Source organism: Diceros bicornis, chromosome 5, assembly GCF_020826845.1.
Source record: "Diceros bicornis minor isolate mBicDic1 chromosome 5, mDicBic1.mat.cur, whole genome shotgun sequence".
In the NCBI taxonomy this organism is placed as follows: Eukaryota; Metazoa; Chordata; class Mammalia; order Perissodactyla; family Rhinocerotidae; genus Diceros; species Diceros bicornis.
In genome coordinates, this window is record NC_080744.1 from 93743725 (window position 1) to 93768145 (window position 24421).

At 51.6% G+C, this 24421-nt stretch overlaps 1 protein-coding gene and 1 pseudogene across 1 annotated transcript; one reads left to right on the top strand and one right to left on the bottom strand.

Moving 5' to 3' along the window:
- Positions 1 to 27: 27 nt before the first annotated feature.
- Positions 28 to 16607, bottom strand: IDH2 (isocitrate dehydrogenase (NADP(+)) 2). Its single transcript, XM_058542463.1, has 11 exons — positions 16442 to 16607; positions 7099 to 7190; positions 5935 to 6100; positions 4448 to 4608; positions 4220 to 4363; positions 3251 to 3387; positions 2918 to 3069; positions 1365 to 1477; positions 1092 to 1189; positions 905 to 997; positions 28 to 422 (listed from the first exon to the last, which is right to left on the bottom strand). Exons 1-11 carry the CDS (start codon positions 16554 to 16556, stop codon positions 335 to 337), a joined length of 1359 nt encoding a protein of 452 aa, XP_058398446.1. The 5' UTR covers positions 16557 to 16607; the 3' UTR covers positions 28 to 334.
- A 5897-nt stretch (positions 16608 to 22504) lies between these two features.
- Positions 22505 to 23597, top strand: LOC131405446 (acireductone dioxygenase-like; annotated as a pseudogene).
- The last annotated feature ends 824 nt before the right edge of the window (positions 23598 to 24421 follow it).

The following is a 24421-nucleotide window of genomic DNA, read 5'->3' on the forward strand; positions in this document are numbered from 1 at the left end:
CCCCTCAGGTACAAACACAGCAGACAGTTTTGTGAAGAGCTTTTTAGTAGCTAAATATGGCACCATGTGTTCCAAGGGCAATATAAATTACAGTATGCCAAACATACTGACTGGCTGAGGTAAAACACACTGTTCCTGCCTCACGTCACCGTGAGGGAAAACGCAGATACGTACTTTTAAAAACATCTTGCTTATAAAAAACGTCCCCTAGAAAGGCCTCCTGAGAGGGGCCATGAGGCTCACCCTCCACCTCGTGTTGGGGGCAGCCGTGGCCCGCAGCCCGCGTGGCTGCGACCCGTGCCCCACAGCTGCCGGGCAGCGCTCCCTGCCCCCGCTACTGCTGGCTCAGAGCTTTGTCCAGGTTGCTCTTGATGGTGTCCAGGAAGTCCGAGGTGTTCAAGAAGTGTTCGTTCAGCTTCACACTGCCAAGAGAACACCACGCACGTGAGACCCTTCCAGGGCAGAGCCCGAGCTTGGGCATCTGAACGGCAGTCCTCTCGTGCCCTGTGGGGAGGGGCACACCCAGGCTATAGGTCAAATGTTACCCATAGCCCACCGCCAAAGGGCCACAGCAAATTCAGCAGGAACCTGGTAGGGTCTGTTTTCTTTTCTAGGTGACTAGGCAGCTGGGTACAAGCTCTCCTGGGAGAAGCTGGGAGATGGGTGCAGGAGGGGATGGAAAGGCTCTGAGCAGCCAGCCTCAGGCATGAGGACCAACTCACTGGGCCTGGTCTGGGGAGGCCTGGCCCAAGCCACCCCTCAGGACTGTGGACCTGTCCTGCCCCAGGCCCCTGGCGGCTAAGCCGACTCAGGAGAGGGCCTCTAAGAGGGGTCCACTGGCTTCTTCCCACCCGGCCCTGAGGTCCCGGAAGGCCAGCCCTGCCCTCTACCCCAGGCCACACACTTGCTGAGGCCATGAATGCAGCCTGCCAGGTCCTTGGTCATGGCTCCGCTCTCCACTGTCTCGACGCACACCTTCTCCAGGGTCTGGGCAAACCTGCAGCGGATGGGGCAGAGTGAGACCCCAGCTGTGCAGAGCCAGGGCCCAGCACTTGCCCTGGGCCAGCTCAGACCCCACCCTCTGCACTCACCTGATGAGGTCCTGGTTCCCGTCCAGCTTCCCCCGGTGCTCCAGGCCACGCGTCCAGGCAAAGATGCTGGCAATGGGGTTGGTGCTGGTAGGCCGGCCCTGGGGGGCGGGGCCAAAGGGGGATCAAGAGCCGAACCAGGCAACAAGGGGGCCACCTGGACGCAGCGGCCCACCCCTGGACTGATAGGGCCAGGCCCACCCTCCCAGCCCTCAAGGCCAGTGGGTTCTGGGTCCCTGGGGGAGTCGGCCATGCGGCCATGGTCCCCACACTCACTTTCTGGTGCTCCCGATAGTGGCGGGTGACCGTCCCGTGAGCAGCCTCAGCCTCGATGGTCTTCCCATCCGGGCAGACCAGCACAGACGTCATTAGGCCAAGGGAGCCGAAGCCTGAAGAGTGGGAAGACCCTCCTCTCAGTGCCAGCGCCACTCCTCAGACCACCGGGGTTGAGCCCCCCTGCCTTCCTGCTGTCGTAGCTGCCTCTCAGCTGTGTCTCCACCCACCCCCAACCATAACTCGGGAGGACAGGACTGTTTTGGGCTTGTCGACCTTTGTTGTGGTCTCCAGAGCCCAGCAAGAGCAGGAGGGCACTCGAAGGTGGCTGTCATCAGCCTGTTAACACACATCTGTGTCCCCACGGCCAGGCGTCCCAGAGCCTGTGGCCCCCAGGGCCCAAGACCCCACTGAGTTCTGCCCACCTAGCCTGGCTCGTGACCAAAAGGCTCATTCAAGCAGAAAGGATAAAGCCTGCTGCCAGCTATTTCACCTCGATCACTTTATCTGCTGCTCTTTTAGGCTACTTTAAAGCTTTGTGATTTATTTCCAAATTTTTCCAAGTCCAGATGTCAACCTTTTCTGTTGTCAAGGTCTCCTGCGCTTCAAAAGCACTCCATGGCACCAAAACAAGAAGGAAAATTATTTGTCGAAGAATTTTTGCTGTTGGGGCAGGGGAAGGGTGACGCCTTCTCCGTTTTGACCTGGACCTTCACACTCACCAATTCCTTATATACTTAAGGCGAACTTGCACGCCTTTCTCTTGTCTGCTATGGCTTTTCATCCTTCCATCGTAGATGGGAATTGTTCTGGTGAGAGGATCACCACTGAACTTTTCAAAATAAAGCCAAAGGTTTTTATAAAGCATCGAGATCCTCCACCTTTTCATCGCAACCTGGCGTGGGCTTCACTTTTCTCCTTATCAGGAGCTACGCCTCACCCCATCTCACGTAACCTTGTTTCCCTTGCAGTCTCAATGCTTTGCATGTTGCCTACTCCCACCACCTTTCCTGCTCTTGTTCCCAACACAACTGGACTATTTCTCATGGGTCTTCTCTATTAGCCTCACCCATGCTCACAATCCAATTTGTCCTTCCGGACACTCTAGGGCTTGGGGTTTGCCATCTTCCCCAATATTCTCCTATATCCAAAAGGTTCACTGTGCAAACTGAATTCTCTTTAATCTAAAGAACATCCAGTTGTGCTCGAGCCAAACCTAGTCAAAATCTGGAACCAAGAGTCACTTGGCCCCTTCACGGACAGGAACAACCTCAGAGCTGACACACCTAGCCCTTTAGAACTTGAATTCCTGTGTCCTTTCTCTGTAATGGCAGCCTTAGTAATACACCAGTCCAAACCTACTTTGTGAGCCTTCCTCACTGAGATGCCAGGGAGCTCCTGCCCCCTGCTGTCCACAGGGGACTCTGCAATGAGCAGGCAAGCCCCACTCCTGCTGCTACACTAGAGAAGTTTTCTACCAAAAGGGTGTGAAAATCCCCCCAGCCAGACAAGACCTACAATCCATCCCCGCCGGGAGCAGGGTGCTCCGAGCATACCCTGGGCCAGGATGTCCGACTGCACGTCCCCGTCATAGTTCTTGCAGGCCCACACAAAGCCACCTGAAGACTTGAGGACCTGAGCCACCATGTCATCAATGAGCCGGTGCTCGTACCAGATCTTATTCTTGTCGAACTCAGTCTTATAGTGCCTGGGAGCAAAAGGGTCTATTGTGGGGAGAGGGCAGGAGGCTGACAGGTTGGGGATCCCTCCCCGAGCCTCAGAGCTGTGCCAAATGCAGTGGGACAGTGACCACCTCAGCAGGATGGGGCTGGAGGGACAGGGAAGAAGGGCTGTGGAGTCCTTGGGAAGCAGTAAGGAGAGGCTGTTACTTGTCAAAGATCTCCTGGAAGATGTCCTTGAAGCGCCCGTCATAGGCTTTCAGAATGGTGTTCTTGGTGCTCATGTACAGGGGCCACTTCTTCTGGATGGCATACTGGAAGCAGCTGTGCGCAAAACCCGAGATGGACTGCGGGGACAGAGAGAGGTCCCTGGCATGGTCCATGGGAAGGCCCGGGCCCCGGGAATGGCATCCCTTCCTCCCACACGACCCTCTCTGGCAGTCTGGGTTAACCCAGCCACCCTGGGGTGAGCATCTGTTGTTTCTCTAGCCCCGTATCCTCCTCCCAACTTCTGAGAGGAAGCAGCCCCCCAACCTTGCTTTGGAAAGCTATCTCCCCCTCCCCAATTCTCACACCATATGGCTGGGGTGGGGCTAATTCCCCCAGCCCACCCACCAGCGTCTAGAGTTGACAGTGTATCCTGGTTTATCCAATCAGAGCCCTTCCTCTCCTGGGCCTCCATGATTGGCTCATGGTCATGTGACCCAGGCCTGGAACTTTTGCTGCAACCAGGAGCAAAAAGGCTCTTTTCTGATGGGGTAGCCAAGCTGGCAGAGTGCCTAGAGCTACTGATGGCCACTTCTTCATGGCCTGAGAATGAGGCCAACCACAGAGGAAAGGAAAGCCAAGGGATGGGGGATGGGGAGGGAAAGAGGTGTTAAAAACCCGAGTTTGTTTAAGCCAAGAGTCCTGACAACTAACATGTCCCCAAAGGTGCGTCTGAGAATGAGCACCGGAACTTGGGGAGCAGGAGCATCTGGCTAAGCAGGAGTCGGACAGCCCCACTCCACAGGGGGCCCACTGCGGGTCCCCCTGAACACATCCAAGCTGCATTTGCTCACAGGCCTCTGCTCACAGGCCACTGACACAGGAACAACAGTCAGAACCACCAACCCGACGTGGCCCAAGAAGGACAGGGTGGGGGAGGAGGGAGCTCAGGAGCCACGTGCGGGGCCTCACCTTGTCAGTGTTGTACATGCCCATGCCCACGCCACCGTCAGGGAAGTTGTACACCTCCCACTCCTTAGCGCTGCTCCCGTCCTTCGGGGTGAAGACTACCTTGAACGTGCCGGCCCGGTCAACAACAAAGTCTGTGGCCTTGTACTGCAGAGACAAGAGGACGGCTCAGGCCAGGGGCTCCAGATTGGGGTCCCAGGCCAGCAGAGCCCAGCTCCTGCCATAGCCAACCTGGTCACCGTGGGCGTGCCTTCCAATGGTGATGGGCTTGGTCCAGCCAGGGACGAGGCGTGGGATGTTTTTACAGATGATGGGCTCCCGGAAGACAGTCCCCCCAAGGATGTTCCGGATGGTTCCATTGGGACTCTTCCACATCTTCTTCAGCTTGAACTCTATGAGGACAGAGATGAAGTGGTCTAACTGAAGCCCCCACCTTCCAACCAGAATTTGAACCCCAAGCAAGAATGCAGCCAGATGGAGATCCTAAAAAAGTCATCCTGGGGGAAGCAGTAGAGTCTAGGGTGTGAATGTGTGGGCTCCGGAATCGGATTTCCTGGCTTCAAGGTCCACCTCTAACTGTGAGCCTTATGCAAGTGGCTCACCGTGGGCTACAAAATGAAATTATTGGTAAAATACCTAGCCTTCTGGGTTGCTGTGAAGACTGAATGAGCTCATATGTAAAGCACCTAGAACAGTGTCTGGCACGTGGTAAGGGCCCTGTCAGCTGTTCTTATTCCCACATCACACTGGGACGTAGTCAGCAGCACACTGCCTCACTCCAGACGCCCTGGTTCTAGCCCCAGTCCTGCCACTACCCGCGGGGTCCAGCCCACGTCATTAAGACTATGACCCTCTACTTCCTCGTCCATAAATGGGGATATATAAATGCCAGGGATCAGGAGAAGTAAAAGAAAACCCGCGGAAAGAGCTTACACTAAAACAATTCCTCTACCCTGAGGTCGGTACAACCTGCAAATCGGGGGGGCTGGGAGGGTCTGGAGAGGATGAGTCCTGAATGCCTCCTCTGGTTCCCTCATTGCAAGAAGTAGGGAGGAGAACTCTGCAAACTCCTAAACCACCCTTTCTTAAATGATCCAAACCTGGCCCCTTTATCCACACACTGGTGCCATTTTATGGAACCCTCGAGAGTGGCCCCCAGAACCAGGGACCAGCAGCTAGTCCAAGCCTGGTGGGGCACCTCCATGAGGACCCTCCATGGCCACAGGGGCAGGGGGCCAACCTGCAATGCCAAGACAGTGACAGGACACCAGCGATGTTCCCCAGAGCCCTCCGGGGTTCTGAGGATACAGGTCTGATACACAGCCTCTGGACAGAGGCAGCCCGGGAGTCTCTCTGAAAGCCCACCTGCAAACAGTTCAGGAGACCAGAGGAGCAAGCTGACCAAAGAGGCTGTCCTCACTGTGGCAGCGTCAACATTAGCTTCCTCCTCCTCCTCCTCGCTGCTACCCGTGACACCTTCACTGGCCAGAGCCACACAGCACAGTAGCAACACCACTGGCCTGGGAGCAGGGGACATGGATTCCGGTCTCAGCTCTGCCACACCCTAACTGTGGAACCTGAGGCCAGCCCCTTAACCGCCTCTGCCCAGCCTCGCTACAGAGACTGCTAAGGCTCCCCTGTCTACCAGGCGTTCCCAGAGAGACTGGGGTCACTCACAGCCCCACTGCCCCAATCCACCCACCTCCACGCCCTCGCACCTTCCACACGGGCCTCATCAGGAGTGATGGTAGCACACTTGACAGCCACACTATACTTCTGGGTGGCCAGCGCGGAGTCGATGGTGACTTGGTCGTTGGTCTGGTCGCGGTTTGGGAGCCCCAGGTCGAAATACTTGAGCTGGACATCCACGTGGGGCAGGATGAGCTAGAGACAGACAGCCAGGGCAAGGCATCAGCCCAGATGACTGTGACTCAGGGGCATGAGGAGAAGTCTGTGGGCCGTGGCAGGGACACCCCAGCAGGGCAGGAACCAGGGAAGGCCAGCAGAGGGTGGGGGCACTAGAGCAGAGGGCTAGGGTCAGCCATCCTCAGAGGGGCCAGGCCAAAGCTGGCAGGAGGCCGGGGTTCTGGAGAGAGGTTGGCAGAGCAGGCTGTAGCCCTTGCAGGGCTCGTCTCCTAGCGTGGACCACCTGCTCCCATGATGGCCCATCAACTCGGCTGAACCCCAAGTGCACCTAGATTTCTCTACACAATGGGTTCCCTCTTCTTCCCCAAATAGAAGTGGTGGTTCTTGCCCTGCTTCTCGTGACATACACACAATGTGGGGGTCTCCACATGGACAATGTGCTCTCCCGGGCGGACCCAGGCCACAGTGACTGGAGAAGCCAAGCAGCCACACTGGGAACCATTTGCCCTGGGGGCTCAGACATATCGTCGTCCTACAACACACACCACAGCCACATCTCACAATGACATCACAGTGACTCACAACAGACTCACAATGACATCTGGAACTGCTAGGAAAAGGTTAACCATGTGCACAGCTGTGGGCTATGAGGCTGCCCTGCACACCAGCCCTGTTCTCCATTCCCTCCCTCAAGGAAGCATACTGGAATGCAGCGGATCAAGACGGGTCTGACACAGGGTCAGCCTTGGATCTGCACACATATCTTAAAGCATGAAGGATTTGGTACCAGCAGGAGACAGGCTGCTGAGGACAAGCCTACCAGGTGTCACCAGAACCATGAGTGGTCAGGACACGAAAGAAGGGTGGACGGAGGAGAGAAACAGGAAACTGCTGCTGTCCACCAGGGTGACGAGTGAGTCCCAGGGACCTGAAGGGGGCCCAGGAGACCTAGGCTGAGACTGAACACTGTGCCTGGCCAGCCACCTGGAGAGCCGCCCACTGCGGGAAGGAACTACCTTCTCTTTGATGAACTGCCAGATAATACGGGTCATCTCATCGCCATCCATCTCCACCACCGGCTTTGCCACCTTGATCCTCTTGTCAGCATCTAGAACCAGGTACAGACAGCGCATCACGCTCCTGGGGAGGTTGGTAGGGGAGCCTCTCTCCTCCCCGGCCAGACCCATCCTTCACCAATGAGGGAGCAGTAGTCAGCCAGGGTCCAGCTGCCCAGTATTCACTCCCTCTTCTGCAGGAGCAGCTCCCAGACTGCTCAGGGGACCTGGATCCCCCAATGAGTATGGCCAGCTAGGACTAGCCAGAAAGATGCCAGCCTGGCCAGTCAGATCCCCTCCCCTGGAATCTGAAGGCAGAGGAGACCAACACAGAGGACAAGAGCCAGCTGGGGTACCTTGTCCAGCAGGAAGTCAGGGAGAGGCTGCCCAGAGCCTCCTGCCACCCAGGTCCCAAGGGCAGCCCAGAATCCTCTCTTGTCCTAGACTTGGTTCTTTAGTTTTCCCTGCAATTCTATGAGCTACCCCATGTCCTTCCAATAACTTCCTCTCAAAGTTAGCAAGTCATTAACTCTGTCTGTTGCTTACAACCTGAGAACCCGACTAACTTGAAATGAGAAAGGAAATTGTACTGAGTACCTCCTATGTACCTGATGGTGCACCTCATCTTTTATATGATTCCATTTAATCCTCAAAACCACTCCTGAAGGGAGTATCATTATCTCCACTTTAAATGTGGGGAAACTGAGGCTTGGAGGGCATACTGGTTTCCTGCCCAAGGTTATAGTTTGAAAACAGAGGACTCACACTTTGCACAATGGGAAGGACAGGCTTAGGGCACCTGAGAATGGAACCCAGAACCCCTGATCCAAGCTGGTTCAGGTTGGCCAGTCCTGCCAGAGAAGCATCCAAGGACTGGACAAGGGCTTGACCTCTGTCCAGGGAGATGGCGGAGAAGGAAAGAGGAGCTAGGGGAGGCTCTTCAAGGAAAGTCTGACTCGTGAGAAAAACCAACCATCTGGGAAGTGAATTCCAAAGAAACCTCAAGAAAATGGCCCATCCAATTAATCAAGGCAGTGCAGACTACCTGGGACGAAGCTTGTTGACCCTGAGCTGCAGCAGACAGGGGCAGCCCAGCGCCAGCATGTTCCTCTGCCCAGTCTCTGAAGAAGCAGCGACTGCAGAGCAGGGCAACAAGATCTGTGCAAAACCTGCAGTCGGGCCTCAGTTCTCAGAAGTCGCACTGGCTGCTGAAACCCGGGTAGGCACAGGACAGCTGAGAGCTGGGCCCTGTCCCCAAAGGAGCGCTCCTCGGCCCTCACTCAGGGCCTATGTACTCTTAGGTTACACACAGTCCTTACAGATGTAGTTATGGTCTTCCCCCTTGCCATAGATGAGACCCAGCAAACCAGAAGAGGGGACAAGGACGTTCACTTGAAAATGCCAACAGTCGCAAGAAGTGACAGTGGCTAGGCTGACAGCAAGGGACAGAAGCCTATGAAAAGCAGGCCTAAAAAAAGCAGCTAAGCAGGGCCACTTAGGCACATTTAAAACAAAAGTGGGGCCGGCCCCGTGGCTTAGCGGTTAAGTGCGCGCGCTCCGCTGCTGGCGGCCCGGGTTGAGATCCCGGGCGCGCACCAACGCACTGCTTCTCCAGCCATGCTGAGGCCGCGTCCCACATACAGCAACTAGAAGGATGTGCAGCTATGACATACAACTATCTACTGGGGCTTTGGGGGAAAAAATAAAATAAATAAAATTAAAAAAAATAAAAATAAAAATAAATAAAACAAAAGTGACCAAAGCCAACAGACCTCAAATATGTCACCGTGCTACGACACACACCACAGCCACAACTCATGACGACATCTCTGACCCGCTAAGAAAAAGGTGAATTATGTGCAGCAAAATAATTCACTTTCCAAAGAAATGCAAACAGATTTTTTTTTTAATCTAAAAAGAATCTTAGAGACCATTCAGGGAGGAAAATGAGACCCAAGGAGCGTGGCTATGTCAGAGAAAGGACAGAACGCAGATCCCTGGCTCAAGTGCAGCCTCTGGGGGCCCTTGTGGGTCAGCTGTGGAGAAGCAGAAAGCAAACAGTCTGTAAATATTTCGCTCCCCAGAGAACAAGGTGGACACTGCCAGCACTGCTCTACCACCCTTCCCGAGATGCAGTGGGCTGTGGACCCAAGCTCAAAATTCTTTCACCTTTTCTGGTCTGAAGCTTGAGTGGAAAGGGCTTTAGGACCTGCAGAAAGTCTACTGGGCTGTTGCAGAGCTAGCTTGGTTTTTAGGAGCATCTCCTATGAGTTAATTTGATGAGAGGTAACCAAACTTTTAAAAATATATGGAGCCTACCATAATCAGGATCCCTAAGGAAAGATTCATTTAGGGGCCAGTGCTAAAGGTTTCTGCCTAAGCCTGGGCTCCACGCAAGTTTTGGGCTTCAAGCACAGCAGCCTGTGGACTGCAGGCACCACACCGCCTCCGCGGAGTTCACGGTCAAGATCACAGCAGGCAGCCCGCCCTGCTGTGCATGCAGCTGTCAAACCCTCAGAGACCATGGAGCCCAGTTATTTACTGGACAACCAGGTGCTAACCACCTCTTCCTGAGACACCTAAAACACAACAGTGCCTGCCCTCAAGGAGTGAGTGTGGGAAGGAAAACCCACAGGCAACGGAGAGAGCAGGCAGGCCATTATCAAAGCCAGGGGTGCGGAGGCCTCTCAGGAAACAAACTTCCCCGAGGGGCTGTGTGAGTCCAAGCAGCAGAGGCGCATTTTGTTTGGCCCAGGTATTGTTTTGGGTTTTGTTTTTGTTTTTTGTTTAATGTTAATTGGCGACCACGGTTTAAAAATCAGGAGAGTTCAACAACGAAAAACCAAATAACCCGATTAATAAATGGCCAAAGGACTTGAATAGACATTTCTCCAAAAATGATACATAAATGGCCAACAAGCACATGAAAAGATGCTCAACATCACTAATCATTAGGGAAATGTAAACCAAAACCACACGATACCACCTCACACTCATTAGGATGGCTACTATCAAAAACACAGAAAATAATGAGCGCTGACAAGGATGTGGAGAAATTGGAACCCTTGTGCACTGTTGGTGAGAAGGTAAAATGTTGCAGCCATAATGGAAAACACTATGATGGTTCCTCAAAAAATTAAAAATGGAATTACCATATGATCCAGCATTTCCCCTTCTGGATATATATCCAAAATAATTAAAAGCAGGGTTTCAAAGAGATACTTGTATACCCATGTTCAGAGCAGCACTATTCACAACAGCCAAGAGGTAGAAGCAACCCAAGTGTCCATCGATGAATGAATCGATAAACACAACGTGGTATGAACCCTCAAGAGGAGAATAGGACTCTGGAAACTAATCCAGGAAGGTTAAGAAAAACTTTCCTCCAAAAGGTTATATGATGCTCATAATTCCAAGTTTTTCCAAGACTGGGCGCCCCACCACTTAAACATGGATGTACTTGTTTTGAAAGTAAAAAAGGAAGCACTTCCGTGTTTTAGTGATGGATCTGGACCTACCTCTATAGCTTTTGCTGCTTGTTCTTTCGTTTCAAATTCCACAAAGGCAAATTCCCTCTGGATCTCCAATAGACTTATGCGGTAGACTTATATAAACAACACTGTGACATTTCCCAAATACTCTTTCAATCCAGCTGTGATTAACATTTTTGGGAAGTAGCTCTTATAATAAATTAGAAGCCGTACTAAATATGTAAGGATTTCATAATTATATTGCCTAAGCTTTTTACAATTTCTATATCTTACTCAGAAGGTCAAATTTTAACTTGAATATTTTTTTTAAACATGGTACATACAGTCATCCCTGTTATCTGCAGGGTATTATTGCTTCTAGGACCCCTCATGGATACCAAAATCCACGATGCTCAAGTCCCTTACATAAAATGGCATAGTATTTGCCTATAACCTACACACATCCTCCTGTATACTTTATTTTGCCCCCCCCCAAAGCCCCAGTAGATAGTTGTATGTCATAGTTGCACAGCCTTCTAGTTGCTGTATGTGGGACGCGGCCTCAGCATGGCCGGACAAGCAGTGCGTCGGTGCGCGCCCGGGATCCGAACCCGGGCCGCCAGCAGCGGAGCGCGCGCACTCAACCACTAATCCACGGGGCCGGCCCCTCCTGTATACTTCAACTCATCTCTAGATTACTTATGATACCTAACACAATGTAAATGCTGTGTAAATAGCTGTTATACTGTATTGTTTAGGGAATAATGTCAAGAAAGTCTGTACATGTTCAGTTCCGTGTACATGTTCAGTTCCGTGTACATGTTCCATGGATGCAGAACCTGCAGATATGGAGGGCTGACTGTGCATATAATGGAATATTATTCAGCCTTAAAAAGGAAGGAAATCCTGTCACATGCTATAACACGGATGAATCTTGAGGACATTATGCTAAGTGAAAAAAGCCAGTCACTGTATTTATTTATACAGTCATAAATACTGTATGATTCCACTTATATGAGGTACCTAGTTGTCAAATCATGGAAACAGCAGCTGGCCCGGTGGCGCGGCGGTTAAGTTCCCGCACTCCACTTCGGTGGCCTCGGGTTCACAGGTTCAGATCCCGGGCGCAGACCCGACGCACCGTTTGTCAAGCCATGCTGTGGCGGCGTCCCATATAAAGTAGAGGAAGATGGGCACGGATGTTAGCCCAAGGCCAGCCTTCCTCAGCAAAAACAGGAGGACTGGCATCGGATATTAGCTCAGGGCCAATCTTCCTCACACAAAAAAAATCATAGAAACAGAAAGTAGAATGGTGGTTGCCAAGGGTTGGGGGAGGGGAGAACGTGGAGTTGTTTAACGGGTATAGAGTTTCAGTTTTGCAAGATGAAAAAGCTCTGGAGATTGGTTGCACAACAGTGTGAATATACTTAAACTACTGAACTGTACACTTAAAAATGGTTAAGATGGAAATTTTTGTTATGTGTTTTTCACCACAATAAAAAATGAGAAATGAAAATTAAAATTTTTTTAAAAATTTAAACCAGTCAAAAAAACCCAGCAGATTTTACATAAATATCCAGTCTCTCTTGAAGAATGAGTTACTTCCACCTGCTGGGCTGAGGACAGCCTCTCCCTTCATTCCAGGCAGCCATGTGCCCTCCCAGAGCGCCCCGAGGCATCGGAGTTTGAGACCTTGTCTGTTGTTCAGCCGGTACAGTGGAGACACCCCCATCATTGGCCCCTCTCTGGGAGACAAGTGGTGACAAGTGACCTGAAATCCAAGGAACAGTGGCTGGGGCTCCCTAAAAGCCTGCAGGGGACAGTCACCATGAAGTCTTCAGATGACACGTTGCACAAACACTGTCCTCTTGGCCAGAGTGTGGGATGGAATTACACCAGTCACAAGAGGCCCATTAGGTTGACTCTTCTCCTGTTCTGGGGCTCCTAGCACCCCACACCAAGGATTTCAAAACCTGGTCCTAGGGGGCTGGTGGTTAAGTGCGTGTGCTCCGCTGCTGGCGGCCCAGGTTCGGATCCCAGGCGCACACCGACGCACCGCTTGTCAGGCCATGCTGTGGCGGTGTCCCACATAAAGTGGAGGAAGATGGGCACGGATGTTAGCTCAGGGCCAATCTTCCTCAGCAAAAAGAGGAGGATTGGCATGGATGTTAGCTCAGGGCTGATCTTGCTCACAAAGAAAAAAAAAACCTGTCCCTAGTTTCAGGATCTGCTTGCTGGTCCAAACCCAAGGCTAGAGGTCCCTCCCAAGACGGCTGCCCCCAAGAGTAACTGCTTCCACCACATTCCTATCCATCTGCACTCAGCAGAGACCACTCGGCCAGCACGGCCCAGCAGAAAGTAAAAAAAAGCCCCCAATTCCTGGGAGCTCAAGGCAGGGCAGCAATTCTAGAAGAGCCTTTAGTATTTTCCTTGGTGTCATCCTTTACTCCTCCCTTTCTCTCCCACCCACATCCAAACCATCCAAAAATCCTTTTGGCTTTTCCTTCAAAATACATTCACAATCCAACCACTTCTCCCCACCCCCCCGTGCCACCACCCAGGTCCAAGCCACCATCCTCTCTTGTCAGATAATTACTATGGCCTCCTACCAGGTCCCTGGAGTCAGAGCACTCCTGTTAAAATGTAAATTAGGCCATGACACACCTCTCAAAACCCTGCAAAGCCTGCCCTTTCACTCAGAGTAAAGGCCAAAGTCCTCAAAAACGGTCTGCAAGCCCCCACGGCCCCCACTGCCCGCCCTCATCTCCCGTCACTCATTCTTGTGCACTCCAAGCGAGCCTCACCCACTCCTTCCTCTGCTTCTCCCACAGGCAAAGGCGCACTCCTCCAGCATGGCCTTGGCACCTGCAGTGCCCTCTTCCCCTGATAACTACTGGCCTGCTCCCTTCGCTCCCTCAGGGCTTCACTGAGTGAGGCTGCCCTATCCTGGCTGCCCTATCCACACTTTCCTGCACACAGTCCTTGCTCATCTGTTCTCTTTAGCTCTTCTTACCATATATCACGCTAGTCAACCTCTACCTTGTTTACTGTCTGTCCCCACATTAGAATTTAAGCTCCATAAGGGAAATCTTTCCTCTTGCTCCCAGCTTTATCTCCAGCACCTTGCACAGTGCCTGACACACAGTCAAAGCACAATATTTGTTGAAGGCATGAATAAATGTCAATTCAGTCAATTTGGTCTGTGGTAAGGGCTGCCCTGCCTTCACCTCCTGTTTGGATAAAATGTGCTCCCTCCTCTCCCACCCTCCTGGGATGCAGTGCCACATGAAGGCCGGTGAGTTCTCACCATCAGACTGTACCAGATTATCACAAATGTACACGGTGGCATCTCTGCCGGGCAGTGGGCTCCCTGCCCTGGAGACCTGCAGAGGCTCACAATTTAAAGTGTATTAATAGGGCCGGCCCCGTGGCTTAGCAGTTAAGTGCCCGCACTCCGCTGCTGGCGGCCCGGGATTCAGATCCCGGGCGTGCACTGACGCACCGCTTCTCCCGCCATGCTGAGGCCGCGTCCCACATACAGCAACTAGAAGGATGTGCAACTATGACATACAACTATCTACTGGGGCTTTGGGGGAAAAAAATAAATAAATAAAATTATAAAGTGTATTAATATTTGCAATCTGCTGGCATTTCAAACATGGGTTTACAGAAGTGTAAACTCCAGGGCCGGCCACAGAGCTTGGCTTCCAGTAATCAGAGAGCAGTTTCCAGTACCTCATACCCTGAATGGAATCAGCACAAGAGGCCTCAACCTCACATAGAGGATTTTGGAGCAGACCTCAGGCTATCCAGAGAGGCTCTTCTTCAAAACCTACTGGGCCTAAACATGACCAACCAAAACAGCTCTGGCAGGGCAGTGGCGGTCTTATCTGATGTGGTTGATACAGGCTCAGTGAAGAACACATAAGAACTCTACTGGTGGGTCTGCAAAACTTTGAACAATCATTAAATAATTTGCCCTGGAATCTACAAGTGCAGGCCAAGATCTGAAAAGTTAAGGGGCAGGGTGAGAAAATTAAGCTCCGGGCTAGGAGCGGAGCAAAGAAAGGCTAGATAAGCAACTCTCCCATTGAGCGGTTGGGCAGAGCCCACCCTCACTTCCCCAGACTCTAACTTAACAGAACTACCACCAGCAGTCGCCGGAGGCCTATGAGTTGCAAAACTAGAAAGAGATACGTGTGGGAATTGCCCTGCAGCAAAAACACAAGCCTGTTTGAGCCAAAAAATATTCTTTCCTTGTCATCAGGGGGAATGCCAAGTATGCTGTCTCCAGCAGTGTTGCCAGGTAACAAGCTAGCAGAGGTCACAATTGTATAGTCTCATGTCCAGCTAAAACACCAGGCATTCTGCCCATTAATAACCAGCCCATTTGCGTACTTCTGGAAAGACCTGCAACTGATTGCTCTTTTTATGTGTTACCAAAATTCAGGCCCCCAAAAAGGGCTTTGTTTTCTTGTTTGTGTGTTTTTTGTTTCTTTTTTTACCATCAATGCAGAAAAAAGGGGAGAATTGGAGAACATATCTAACTTTCACCATATTCTGCTGAAGGTGGTGCCATATGGGAAACTTTGTGTGGGGCCTGGGGGCACTTGGAACCTTGGAGTTGCAGGGCTGACCCCTTAGTGACAAATCTCAAAAGGACAAAAGCAGAAATGCCCCTTTCTCCTTGGCGGGGGAGGGGGGTTGCTGGGACCCAAGCTCTTCCCCTCCCCCTTCCCTCCCCAGCTCCGGGGAGTCAGCTGCTCCCACACTCGGTTAAAGATTATTGAGGCCAGGCCGCCTGGGCCCCACCCCCTCTTCCTCACTCTCCTGGCTGACCTCAAGGGGCTCCCGGCCAGGTCAGGATAGGGGTTTCCGTGGCAACAGGCATCAGACAGGATCAAGGGACCTACATTGTTCCCTGCCTTTGTAGCTGGCGATGGAGAGCCAGGGTCAGGCCAGTGCCCGAATGCCAGACGAGCAACCTGCGTTGGTAATGGAGGATCAGGCCAAGTCCTGCTTATTATGACCTGTCCAAGCAGGGAGCTAAGGGCACCACAGAGCTGCGTGGACGATTCCGGAAAGTGACATTTTGGCGCACGGCTGCCAGGTCTCCCAGTCGGGTGAACGGAGCAGGGCCAAGAGCAGCGCGGAAGCCGGCCGGCGAGAAATGGCAGGTCAACCCAAGGAGAGGCCCCAGGATGGAGCCTCCAGTGCGGTGACAAGGAGAAGCGGGACGTCCAAATAAAAGGGAAAATAAAAAGGACGCTCCTCCAGCTGTCGCGTTAAGAGGCTCCAAAAATAGCTGACGAGGGCCTGACAGCGAGGAGGGATTAGAGCGCGCCCAGCTGAAAAGGAAGGGGAAGTGGATGCCTCCTCCCTCCCCGCCTTTGTCTGAGCAGGGACTGTGCCGCGGCTCTCCCTCCCGAGGAGGGTGCGGGCCGGGTACTCCCGCCTCACTCGGTTGCTTGTCTCCCTCCAAGGGCGCAGGGCGGGCAGGATACCCTCCGGGCCCGGGACACCCCAGCACCCGCTACAGCGATATCCGGGGGCGCAGGGAAACCTGGTGCCCCCGCCAGCCAGCGCAGGGCCGCAGGGCCAGTGTCGCCGGGCCATCAGTTGCCACAATCCTTTAAGTTCACACCCCTGCGCCTGCCGCGGCCTGGAAGCTTGGGGCAGGGGAGCGAGTCCCCGTCCCCCGGCTCTTTGTGTGCCCAACCCCGCCGTCCCCGCCCGCGAGCGTCCCAGGTCGCGCTCCCTGGTGCCCGTCCGGGAGGCCGCCACGTCGCGGTGCCGGGCGCGCGCCCTGCCTGGACCCCCCTCGTGGCACTCACAGTGGCGCCGCGGCTGCTCTTGCAAGCTGGGGCCTGTCAGGGCTGCCGGCGCCCAGGCTGGCCCGGAGCCGGAGGCTCTGCAGAGCGAGCGGACGACCCGCAGGTAGCCGGCCATCCCGAGCACGCGAGCGGACGAAGAGGCGCAGGCGAGATCCGACCGCCAGCGCTGCTCCCAGCTGCCTGGCGGCGGGCCGCAGAGACCCGGCGGGGGCCGGCCGCGCGGGCAGGACCGGGGCGGGGCGGCCGGGGGCCACCACCCGATTGGGTCTCGCCGGGGCGTGGGCGGGGCCAGGGCCGGCCAGGCCGGACTCCTCCTCCGGCCCTGCACCGGCCGGGACCCCGCCCCAGCGCGCAGCCCGCGCTTCTACCCGCGCTGCGGAAAGCCCGGCTGGCCCGGGGGAAGAGGGGCGTGAAACCCACCGGGACGCGCGAGTTGGGGGCAGAGGCGGAGAATGAGGGGAGCCGTTAGCAAGGCTAACCCCCTCTCTCCAGGAAGCCCCATTAGAACCAGGGTATCAGTTGCTGACACATCAGCTTAAACCCAAAAAGGCAAATCTGAGCAAACTCCTGGGTCCTTCGTGTTTGCTGGGCTGCAACTCCAAGGCGCATTAACCGAGTGCGGGTTCCGCGTTCTTGAACTAAGACCACGGGCACCTCGTGTCTCCTTGAGTTCACTCTCAGATCCTCCTATCCTCTCCGCAGGTTGTGTACACTGACCAGTTGAAACTCCTTCTCTGCTTACCACCAGAAGGTCAGTCCTCGGAGTCATTCAGTATGACTGGAGTCTGTTTTCTGCCGTCTGAAATGGGAATGATAACAATAAGAGGGCTGCCAGGAGACTTGGGTGAATAATGTACGTAAAAGTCTTGGGGCACACCCTGTGCTCAGCAGTGGTTGCACCAACGCTTATCACGTTCCAGACGGGTGCCCATGCAGTCTGGTCTGAACCGCGGCATCTACCCAGGCAAACAGTTCCATTCCTGCCGGCTCTCGTACAAAAGAATACCGGTTGGTTCTGCTGTAAACAACCGAAGCCTCTCTCTCTTTTCACCCATTTTCTTGAAATGAGACACCAGCTGGCGGCTGGGTTTTATTTAGAAAACTCTGACCCTAGCTCCATTCCCCCCCCTTCCTAGTCACACCAACTGGTTCCAAATACTAACAGCCCCTTTCTGCCCTGTGCTCCAGGCTCTCCCCTGCACTGCCTGACGGTCAACGTCACCAGATGGGGCTGGGCCAGGAGAGCGACCTAGAATTCCTGGCTTCAAAGCTGCCTTCTCCCTGTCCTGGCCGGGCAGGCTACTGCTTTGGTCCCGAGAGCCAGCAGACCAGGCCCAAGGGGAGGCTACCTTTGGGCCTGGCAAAGTCTGAGACCTCAGTCAAAAGCCTGTTCTTGGGCCAGCATGCCCCAGACTGACCCATTATGCCTTTCACTCTGTTCCCAATTCTCTTGCTCAAAACTCAGAGACCATGGAAGCCTCTGGAATTATCAGGCACCTGGGCCTCAGTCCATACCTGACACTGGGAGAACAGACCCCCTGAGGGCCCCTCTGGCCCAAACACGCAGATTCAGTTACGTATGTCAACTAGTCATGCTCCCACTTCTGAATCGGTCACAGAGAAATTGCTGCCCGTGCCGGGGGCTCATCTGTTCCTCTATGTGGGGGACCAGGGGTCAGGGGCGTGAGAGGCAGTCTTGCAGCCTCAGGATGTTCCAGAGTCTGGCCTTTGCCTGCAGAGGGATCAGGCAGGGGCACACGTGTCCTCTGCAAGCACAGCAGCAGCCCGCGGCAGTCGAGGCAAAGTCCTCAGATTAAACTGCCGCTCCCTGCCCACCTCCCAGGGCTTAGCTGCATGCCTGCCTTCATCGTACACTGCCCATTTGGTGACGCAGTTCATGTCAGCTCCATTGGCTCAGAGAGTTAGGACACTCACTTAAAGTTACACAGCTGGAAAGTAGCAGAACTCTAGTTCATATTCATATACCTGGCTCATAGCCCATTGCTCTTTTAAGAAGAAAGAAGGGGAAACCAGAGCCCCTATTTATTGCACCTATTTGGAATTCCTGGTGGTAGTAACTAATGGCCCTAAAAGCCATTGCAGAGAAAGAGGGTATTTAAAGAAAAGGTGCTTAGATCCTCCCTTTTGGGGTCAGCAGAATTGGAAACTCCCACCCTTCCCTATTTTTAATCAAACCCCAATTAGTTATTGAGTCTAGGTCACATACAAGTTCCCTGGGGAGGCACAAAAATGCACATCACTCAGTCTCTACTCCGGGAGCCAAACACACATCTATGCGATCATCACAAACCAGGCACAAGAGGAAACTGTCCCAAGAGGAGTTCAGATGACATGCGAGGCATCTGGCAACGAGAAGGTCACCTCTGATGGGGGAGCGCCTGTGAGCTTAGGGCAGGAACACCCATTAAGCTGGCTCTTAAAACCTGGGAGGAGGCTGGACAGGCAGGCTGGGAGAGGTAAGGGACCGGCGCTCCATCCAGGCGGACACTCCAGGGCATTAGTGTGGTATGTTTGTAGGCAGCGAGTAACATGTGGCAATGGCGGTGAGGGGATGTTGGGGAGCAGGGGTCAGACCTGGGGAAGGGAGGCCAGGGTCCCCAAACCAGAGGCAGGCCTGACACGGAGTCCTGGCAGGACCCTCAAGAAGGGCAGGACTCCAGAGACGGTGTAGAGGTGGAATCAGCAGGAATGGCAGCTGGCTGTACGAGGGGCAGAGGGCGGAGTCAGAATGACTCAGACTTCCATCCCTGGAGCTGGAAGAACGGTGATGCCATTATTAGAAAATAGGAGGAGGAGAGGGTTGTGGGAGAGGTGTTGATAGCAGAGCTATTTGTGATCGGCTCAAACTGATTTCCCTGCCAGCAGTCTGTGCTCCCTCCTCCTCCCGACCTGCCCCACCCACTGCTTCCAGCGCGTCACCCTGAAGCCCAGCCCTGAGCCATTACTCCGCAGCTCAGCTCTCTGCTCTCCACTGCCTCATACAATAAAATCTTCCTAGTTTATAACATTTATGGCCTTCACCTTCCTCGCCTCCCTTCTCTTCTACTATTTCCTCCCCTCAAGAACCCTTAATTTAGCCATTCCCGTGAATAGTGCCTGACTCTGAGCCTTTGCACCATCCCTTCCTTCTGTCAAGTGGACTCTCTCCACTCCTATGGCCAGACCCCCTCATCCTTGGTGGCCAAGTCCCAGCGCACCTCCTCAAGCCTGCTCTGGGGGTGGGGGTGGGGGACACACGGTTCATTTACACCTGAGTCCTCACGCAAGGTGAACAACATCCCAGATCCCCCCTCCTAATAAAAGAGCACAGAGTCCTGCTCTGACTTTAACTTTGTAAAATAAATCTCTGGACAATTATGGGTGAGGTCCAGAAACAAATTTGGAAGATTTTAAAATACTATTTAATTTCATGAAATTTTCTCTCAGGTTGCTTAAGTCAACCCTAAAAATTCCTAATAAAACTAGAGATCCAAAGTTGGAGCAAGGGGAAATAATTGAAAGACAATAAAAAGTACCAGAGGCGACATTATTGGGTGGCAGCAGATTCCCAGCACATGAAGGTTTCTCCCTGTTTGCTGAGGTCATTTATTATGACTGTCTCATTGCCTGGTCAGGTCACTTAACTTCTCTGAGCCTCAGTTTCTTCATCGGCAAATGGGGATAATAACAACACCTACTTGTAGTAGTTATTAGGATTAAATAAACTTACATAGATAAAATGCTTAGCACCCATAGAAGAAAACTGCTGGTGGTGTTAATATCATCCATTCATTTACATCCACTCCACATCAGTTTACTGAGCTCCTATGACATGCCAGGCATGATCAGGGATGGCCAAGAGGGTGCATTGCATTCCTGAGAGGACCTCAGTCCACTGGGGGGGTCAGGAAGATGGATGTGTAAACAGGTCATTTTGGAATACAGTGGACATGGCTGGAGGAAGGGTTGGTTAGTACAGTCTCTTTGGAAGGCAATTTGGTAGTGTTGGGGAAGAGGGAGAATCCCCCTCTGCCCTTTCCCTTAAGGTTCGTATGGCTGGCCAAATAATTAAAAGACAGTTTAGCAGGAGAAAATAATACCAAGTTTAATAACGCGTATACATGGGAGAAACCAGGGAAACTGAGTTTCTCAACACAATAGCAGCAATTCTCATCTTAAATACCATCTTCAGCTAAAGACAAAGGAGGATGTTGGGGGTGGGGAGGGAGACAGAAATTACAGTAATCAAGGGTATGTGGATTTAAGTCCTCTCCTTCCATACTGATGAGTTTCCACAGATAAGGCCATCCCCCCCTCTTCCCAATACAGAGAGGGAGATACCTTTACAAATGGAGATTTCCCTTATAAATGTAAATGTTTGTCTGGCAACTCTTTGCGGGGCCATCTGGAGAATGCGGCCTGGGAGAGACAGAATTTTTAATAAGATGGGCTTTTTGGTGCCTTTCCTATTGTAACATCTATTTTACATTATATTACAGCCATCATATGATAGTGGCTCCCTCCTGAAACAAGTCTTCTATGTTAAATTCTTTAGGCAGTTTGGGGGAGGTCAAATGTCCATCAGTGAAAATAACCAAGGTAAAGAGATACATTTCAGGGTGGTCAATTTTGATCTCCCACAGTAGCATCCATCCTTTTGTAAAATGCACATATTCTTTCATCCAGCAATTCCACTTTGAGGACTGACACCATAGAAGTACTCACCAAATTGAACAGAGACGTAAGTGCAAGGTGTTCGCTGCAGCATGGATTGTGATAGAGAAAAATTAGTACTGACCTAAATGTCCATTGTCATTCATATCAAGAATGAGGTAGATCTATATTTGCTGATATAGAAAAATGTATTGTGATATAAGTGAAAATAAAAAGTTGCAGAGAAATATCCCATCTTAATGTACACACATATATATGAAAAACTGAAGGCATCTAAACCAAAGAGTGTATGGGGGGTAGGATGATGGCAGACTCTCAGTTTCTAGTTTATAGAATTCTGGGGTATTTGAATATTATATAACAAGCATCTATTACTTTTGTAACCAGAAAAGAACAATCAAAATATATATTTTTTAAATTTTTAAAGCAAATCGTCACAGTAACTTCTGTGCTGTACAGAGTGTCCCACGTCCCAGCACAATTCACCCCGGCGGCTTCCTTCAGATTGAGGCTTCTCCTCTCGCATTCTTTCCGTCGTGCGGGAAGTGAGGGGTTAAAGAGGCTGGGGGAGGGGAAGAGGAAGTGAGGTAGGAGCAGGAGGGCGCGGGGCGGGGAAACTGGGCTGCAGTGCGGGCTGGAGGCTGCCGCCTCCAGGTGCTCGGGCAAGGCCGAGGGATTGTTCTTGGCGACGCAGAAGGACGAAAGAGCAGAACATAACGTAAAGTTTGGTGGAGATTAGCACAAGACGTGAGACCTAGAGCAGTGGTTCTCAAATGTGGTCCGCCGACCCTGAAGGAGGAGGAGAGGGGGTATCTGCGAGGTCAAAACTGTTTCCATAATAATACTAAGGCCTAGTAATGCCTTTCTCACTGTGTTAACATTTGCCCAAGTGGTGCAAAAGCAACAGTGGGGAAAACAGCAGGCCCCTTACCGTGAGTCATGACGGAGGCACCAAACCAGACCAGTAGTGATTTTATTGCTCATCACCATGCACTCTCCGTCTTTAAAAAAAAAAGTCTATTAATAAGGTCTCCTTGGGTATACATCTTTCTAATATTCTATGTAATGAAAATGGGGAGTCCGAATAAAGCCCATGTGCCGCAGACACAAGTAAGACGGTGTCTCCGCGGAAGGCACTTCAGCTTATGTGGGCTGTGAGCTGAAGCAGCCGCTTTTTTCATAGAACACCGTTGTAACTGGAGAGATCAACTGGTAGAGAACCCGTAGTTATTCAGACTTGAATATTTGGCAGATATTTCCTCAAAAATGAATGAAATGAGCCAGTCACTTCAAGAAAATAACTGACATTATTTTTTCCAATGATAAAATTCGAGCTTTCAAGGGAAATCTAAAATTTTCAAAAACTTGTATATACCACCCTGAGCTTGAGAGCTTCCCAGTTCTTAAAGATGTTTCTAATGAGATTAGTGGTATTACCAGATGTGATTTTTTTCATGTTGTGTAATGAAATGTGTCGACTTTTGGAAGATCTGCATGCCTCAGTGATCCAATATTTTCCAAATGACCAATGCGTGATGTTAAGTTGTGCACAGGTAAAAGATCTATTCAAGAAAGGATTTGAATGTAGCGGAGTAGGAAAGACGCACTGATGTTGTTTCAGATTCCACATTGCAGTTAACCTTTGAGAAACTATCACTTGTACATTTTGTTATAGTAAAAGAATACCCTGGGTGGGGCCTCACCCAGTCCCTGTGACCAGGAAACCGGGGCTGGCCAGTGGTGCGCCCGTCAGAGGCACCTGGACGTCCAGAAAATAAAGACCACCTAGGCCTCCGCTCAGCTCAGACCATGCAGGTCAAGGTACCCCTGGTGCTTAGGGTGCCCACCATGCCCACATACAAACCCCTAGGCCCGGACCATGGTGCAGGCCTGGTACATGAACGAGTCCCAGGACAACTCCAGGTGGCCCCATGGTCCAGAGACCCCACTGCCCAGTCTGGCTGGAGCAGCTGTGCCAGCTCAGAGTCCTTTACTGGAAGCTGACAAATATGAGAATGATCCGGAATTAGAACAGATCTGAAAAGAGAAACTACTCCTGGATGGACATAATAACCATATGCAAAGATAAACTGCCAAATTATGAATAAAAGATTAAGAGGTTTTATGAGGAACATTTACGCTTGGATGTAAAATTTGCTACATCTAGGATGGTAGTGGATACTTGAATGTAAGCAATCAAGAGGAGTAGTGGATCCGGATTTTCATGGAGAAAGGAGACGTGATAACTCTTCTTGCAGGAATTTATCACTGCTTCACGCTGGATGAAAAGAACTACGTGACACCTCGTGACTGTTTGTGGGAGAACCAGTGTGGACCGCGTACAGCTGGCCAGCTGTTTCTACACTCAAGGACAGTATGTGAAATTTTTGGCATAGACAACATAGTGGTGCTCCCTGGGACCTAACACTCTCTTTGTAAAGATCCTAAACATGATAACTGAGCAGAAAATAAATCATTTTCTCTTTGCTTTTATATTGTAGCTTGAAGCTAGATTATCTTTCTTTCGCAAGATTATTTGATCAGAATATTTTTTAATGAAAGGAGATATAAAGCTGATTTGTACATAGAAGCAACTGTGGAATTGTGGACAAATCACATTTTCTGTAACTCAATCAAGATCAGTGGTTCAGACACGCATTCAACTTTAACCCAAATGAAAGTTTTATCTCCTGAAATATAATGCTTAGATGCTCTATCTGGACGTGATTCTTAGACTTTAAACCAGTTTGTCAGTCAATGCCATGCCTGCCTTATAAGAAGGTTGTGGTATAAGAAATATATTAGGTCTTTGTCCATGATTCCTGGCACAGAGCTCCTGAAACCCTTGGAATTTCCCAAGAGGTAGGAGTGTCCTTTGTTATTCGTAAGCAGTCCCGTTGAGCATCCCTGTTCCCCTGGGACAGAAGCTCCTGTGCTCAGGACCCTTCTGGACCTCATTCTATGTACTTCTTCATGTGGCTGTTCATCTGTATCCTTTATAATAAATCGGCAAATGCAAATCAAACTTTCCCTGAGTTTTGTGAGCTGTTCTAGTCAACTATGGGACCCGAAGAGGGGGTCATAGGAACCCCCAATTTATAGCCAGTCAGTCAGACATACAATTGTCCTGGATTTGCAGTTGGCATCAGTCTTATGGGACTGAGACTTTAACCTGCAGGATCTGATGCTAATGCCAGGTAGATTGAATTAGATTGTAGGACATTCACTCCTGCTGAGAATTGGAGAATTGCTTGGTGTAGGAAAACAAACTAGAAAGGTGTAATGATAGATAACTAACCATATAGG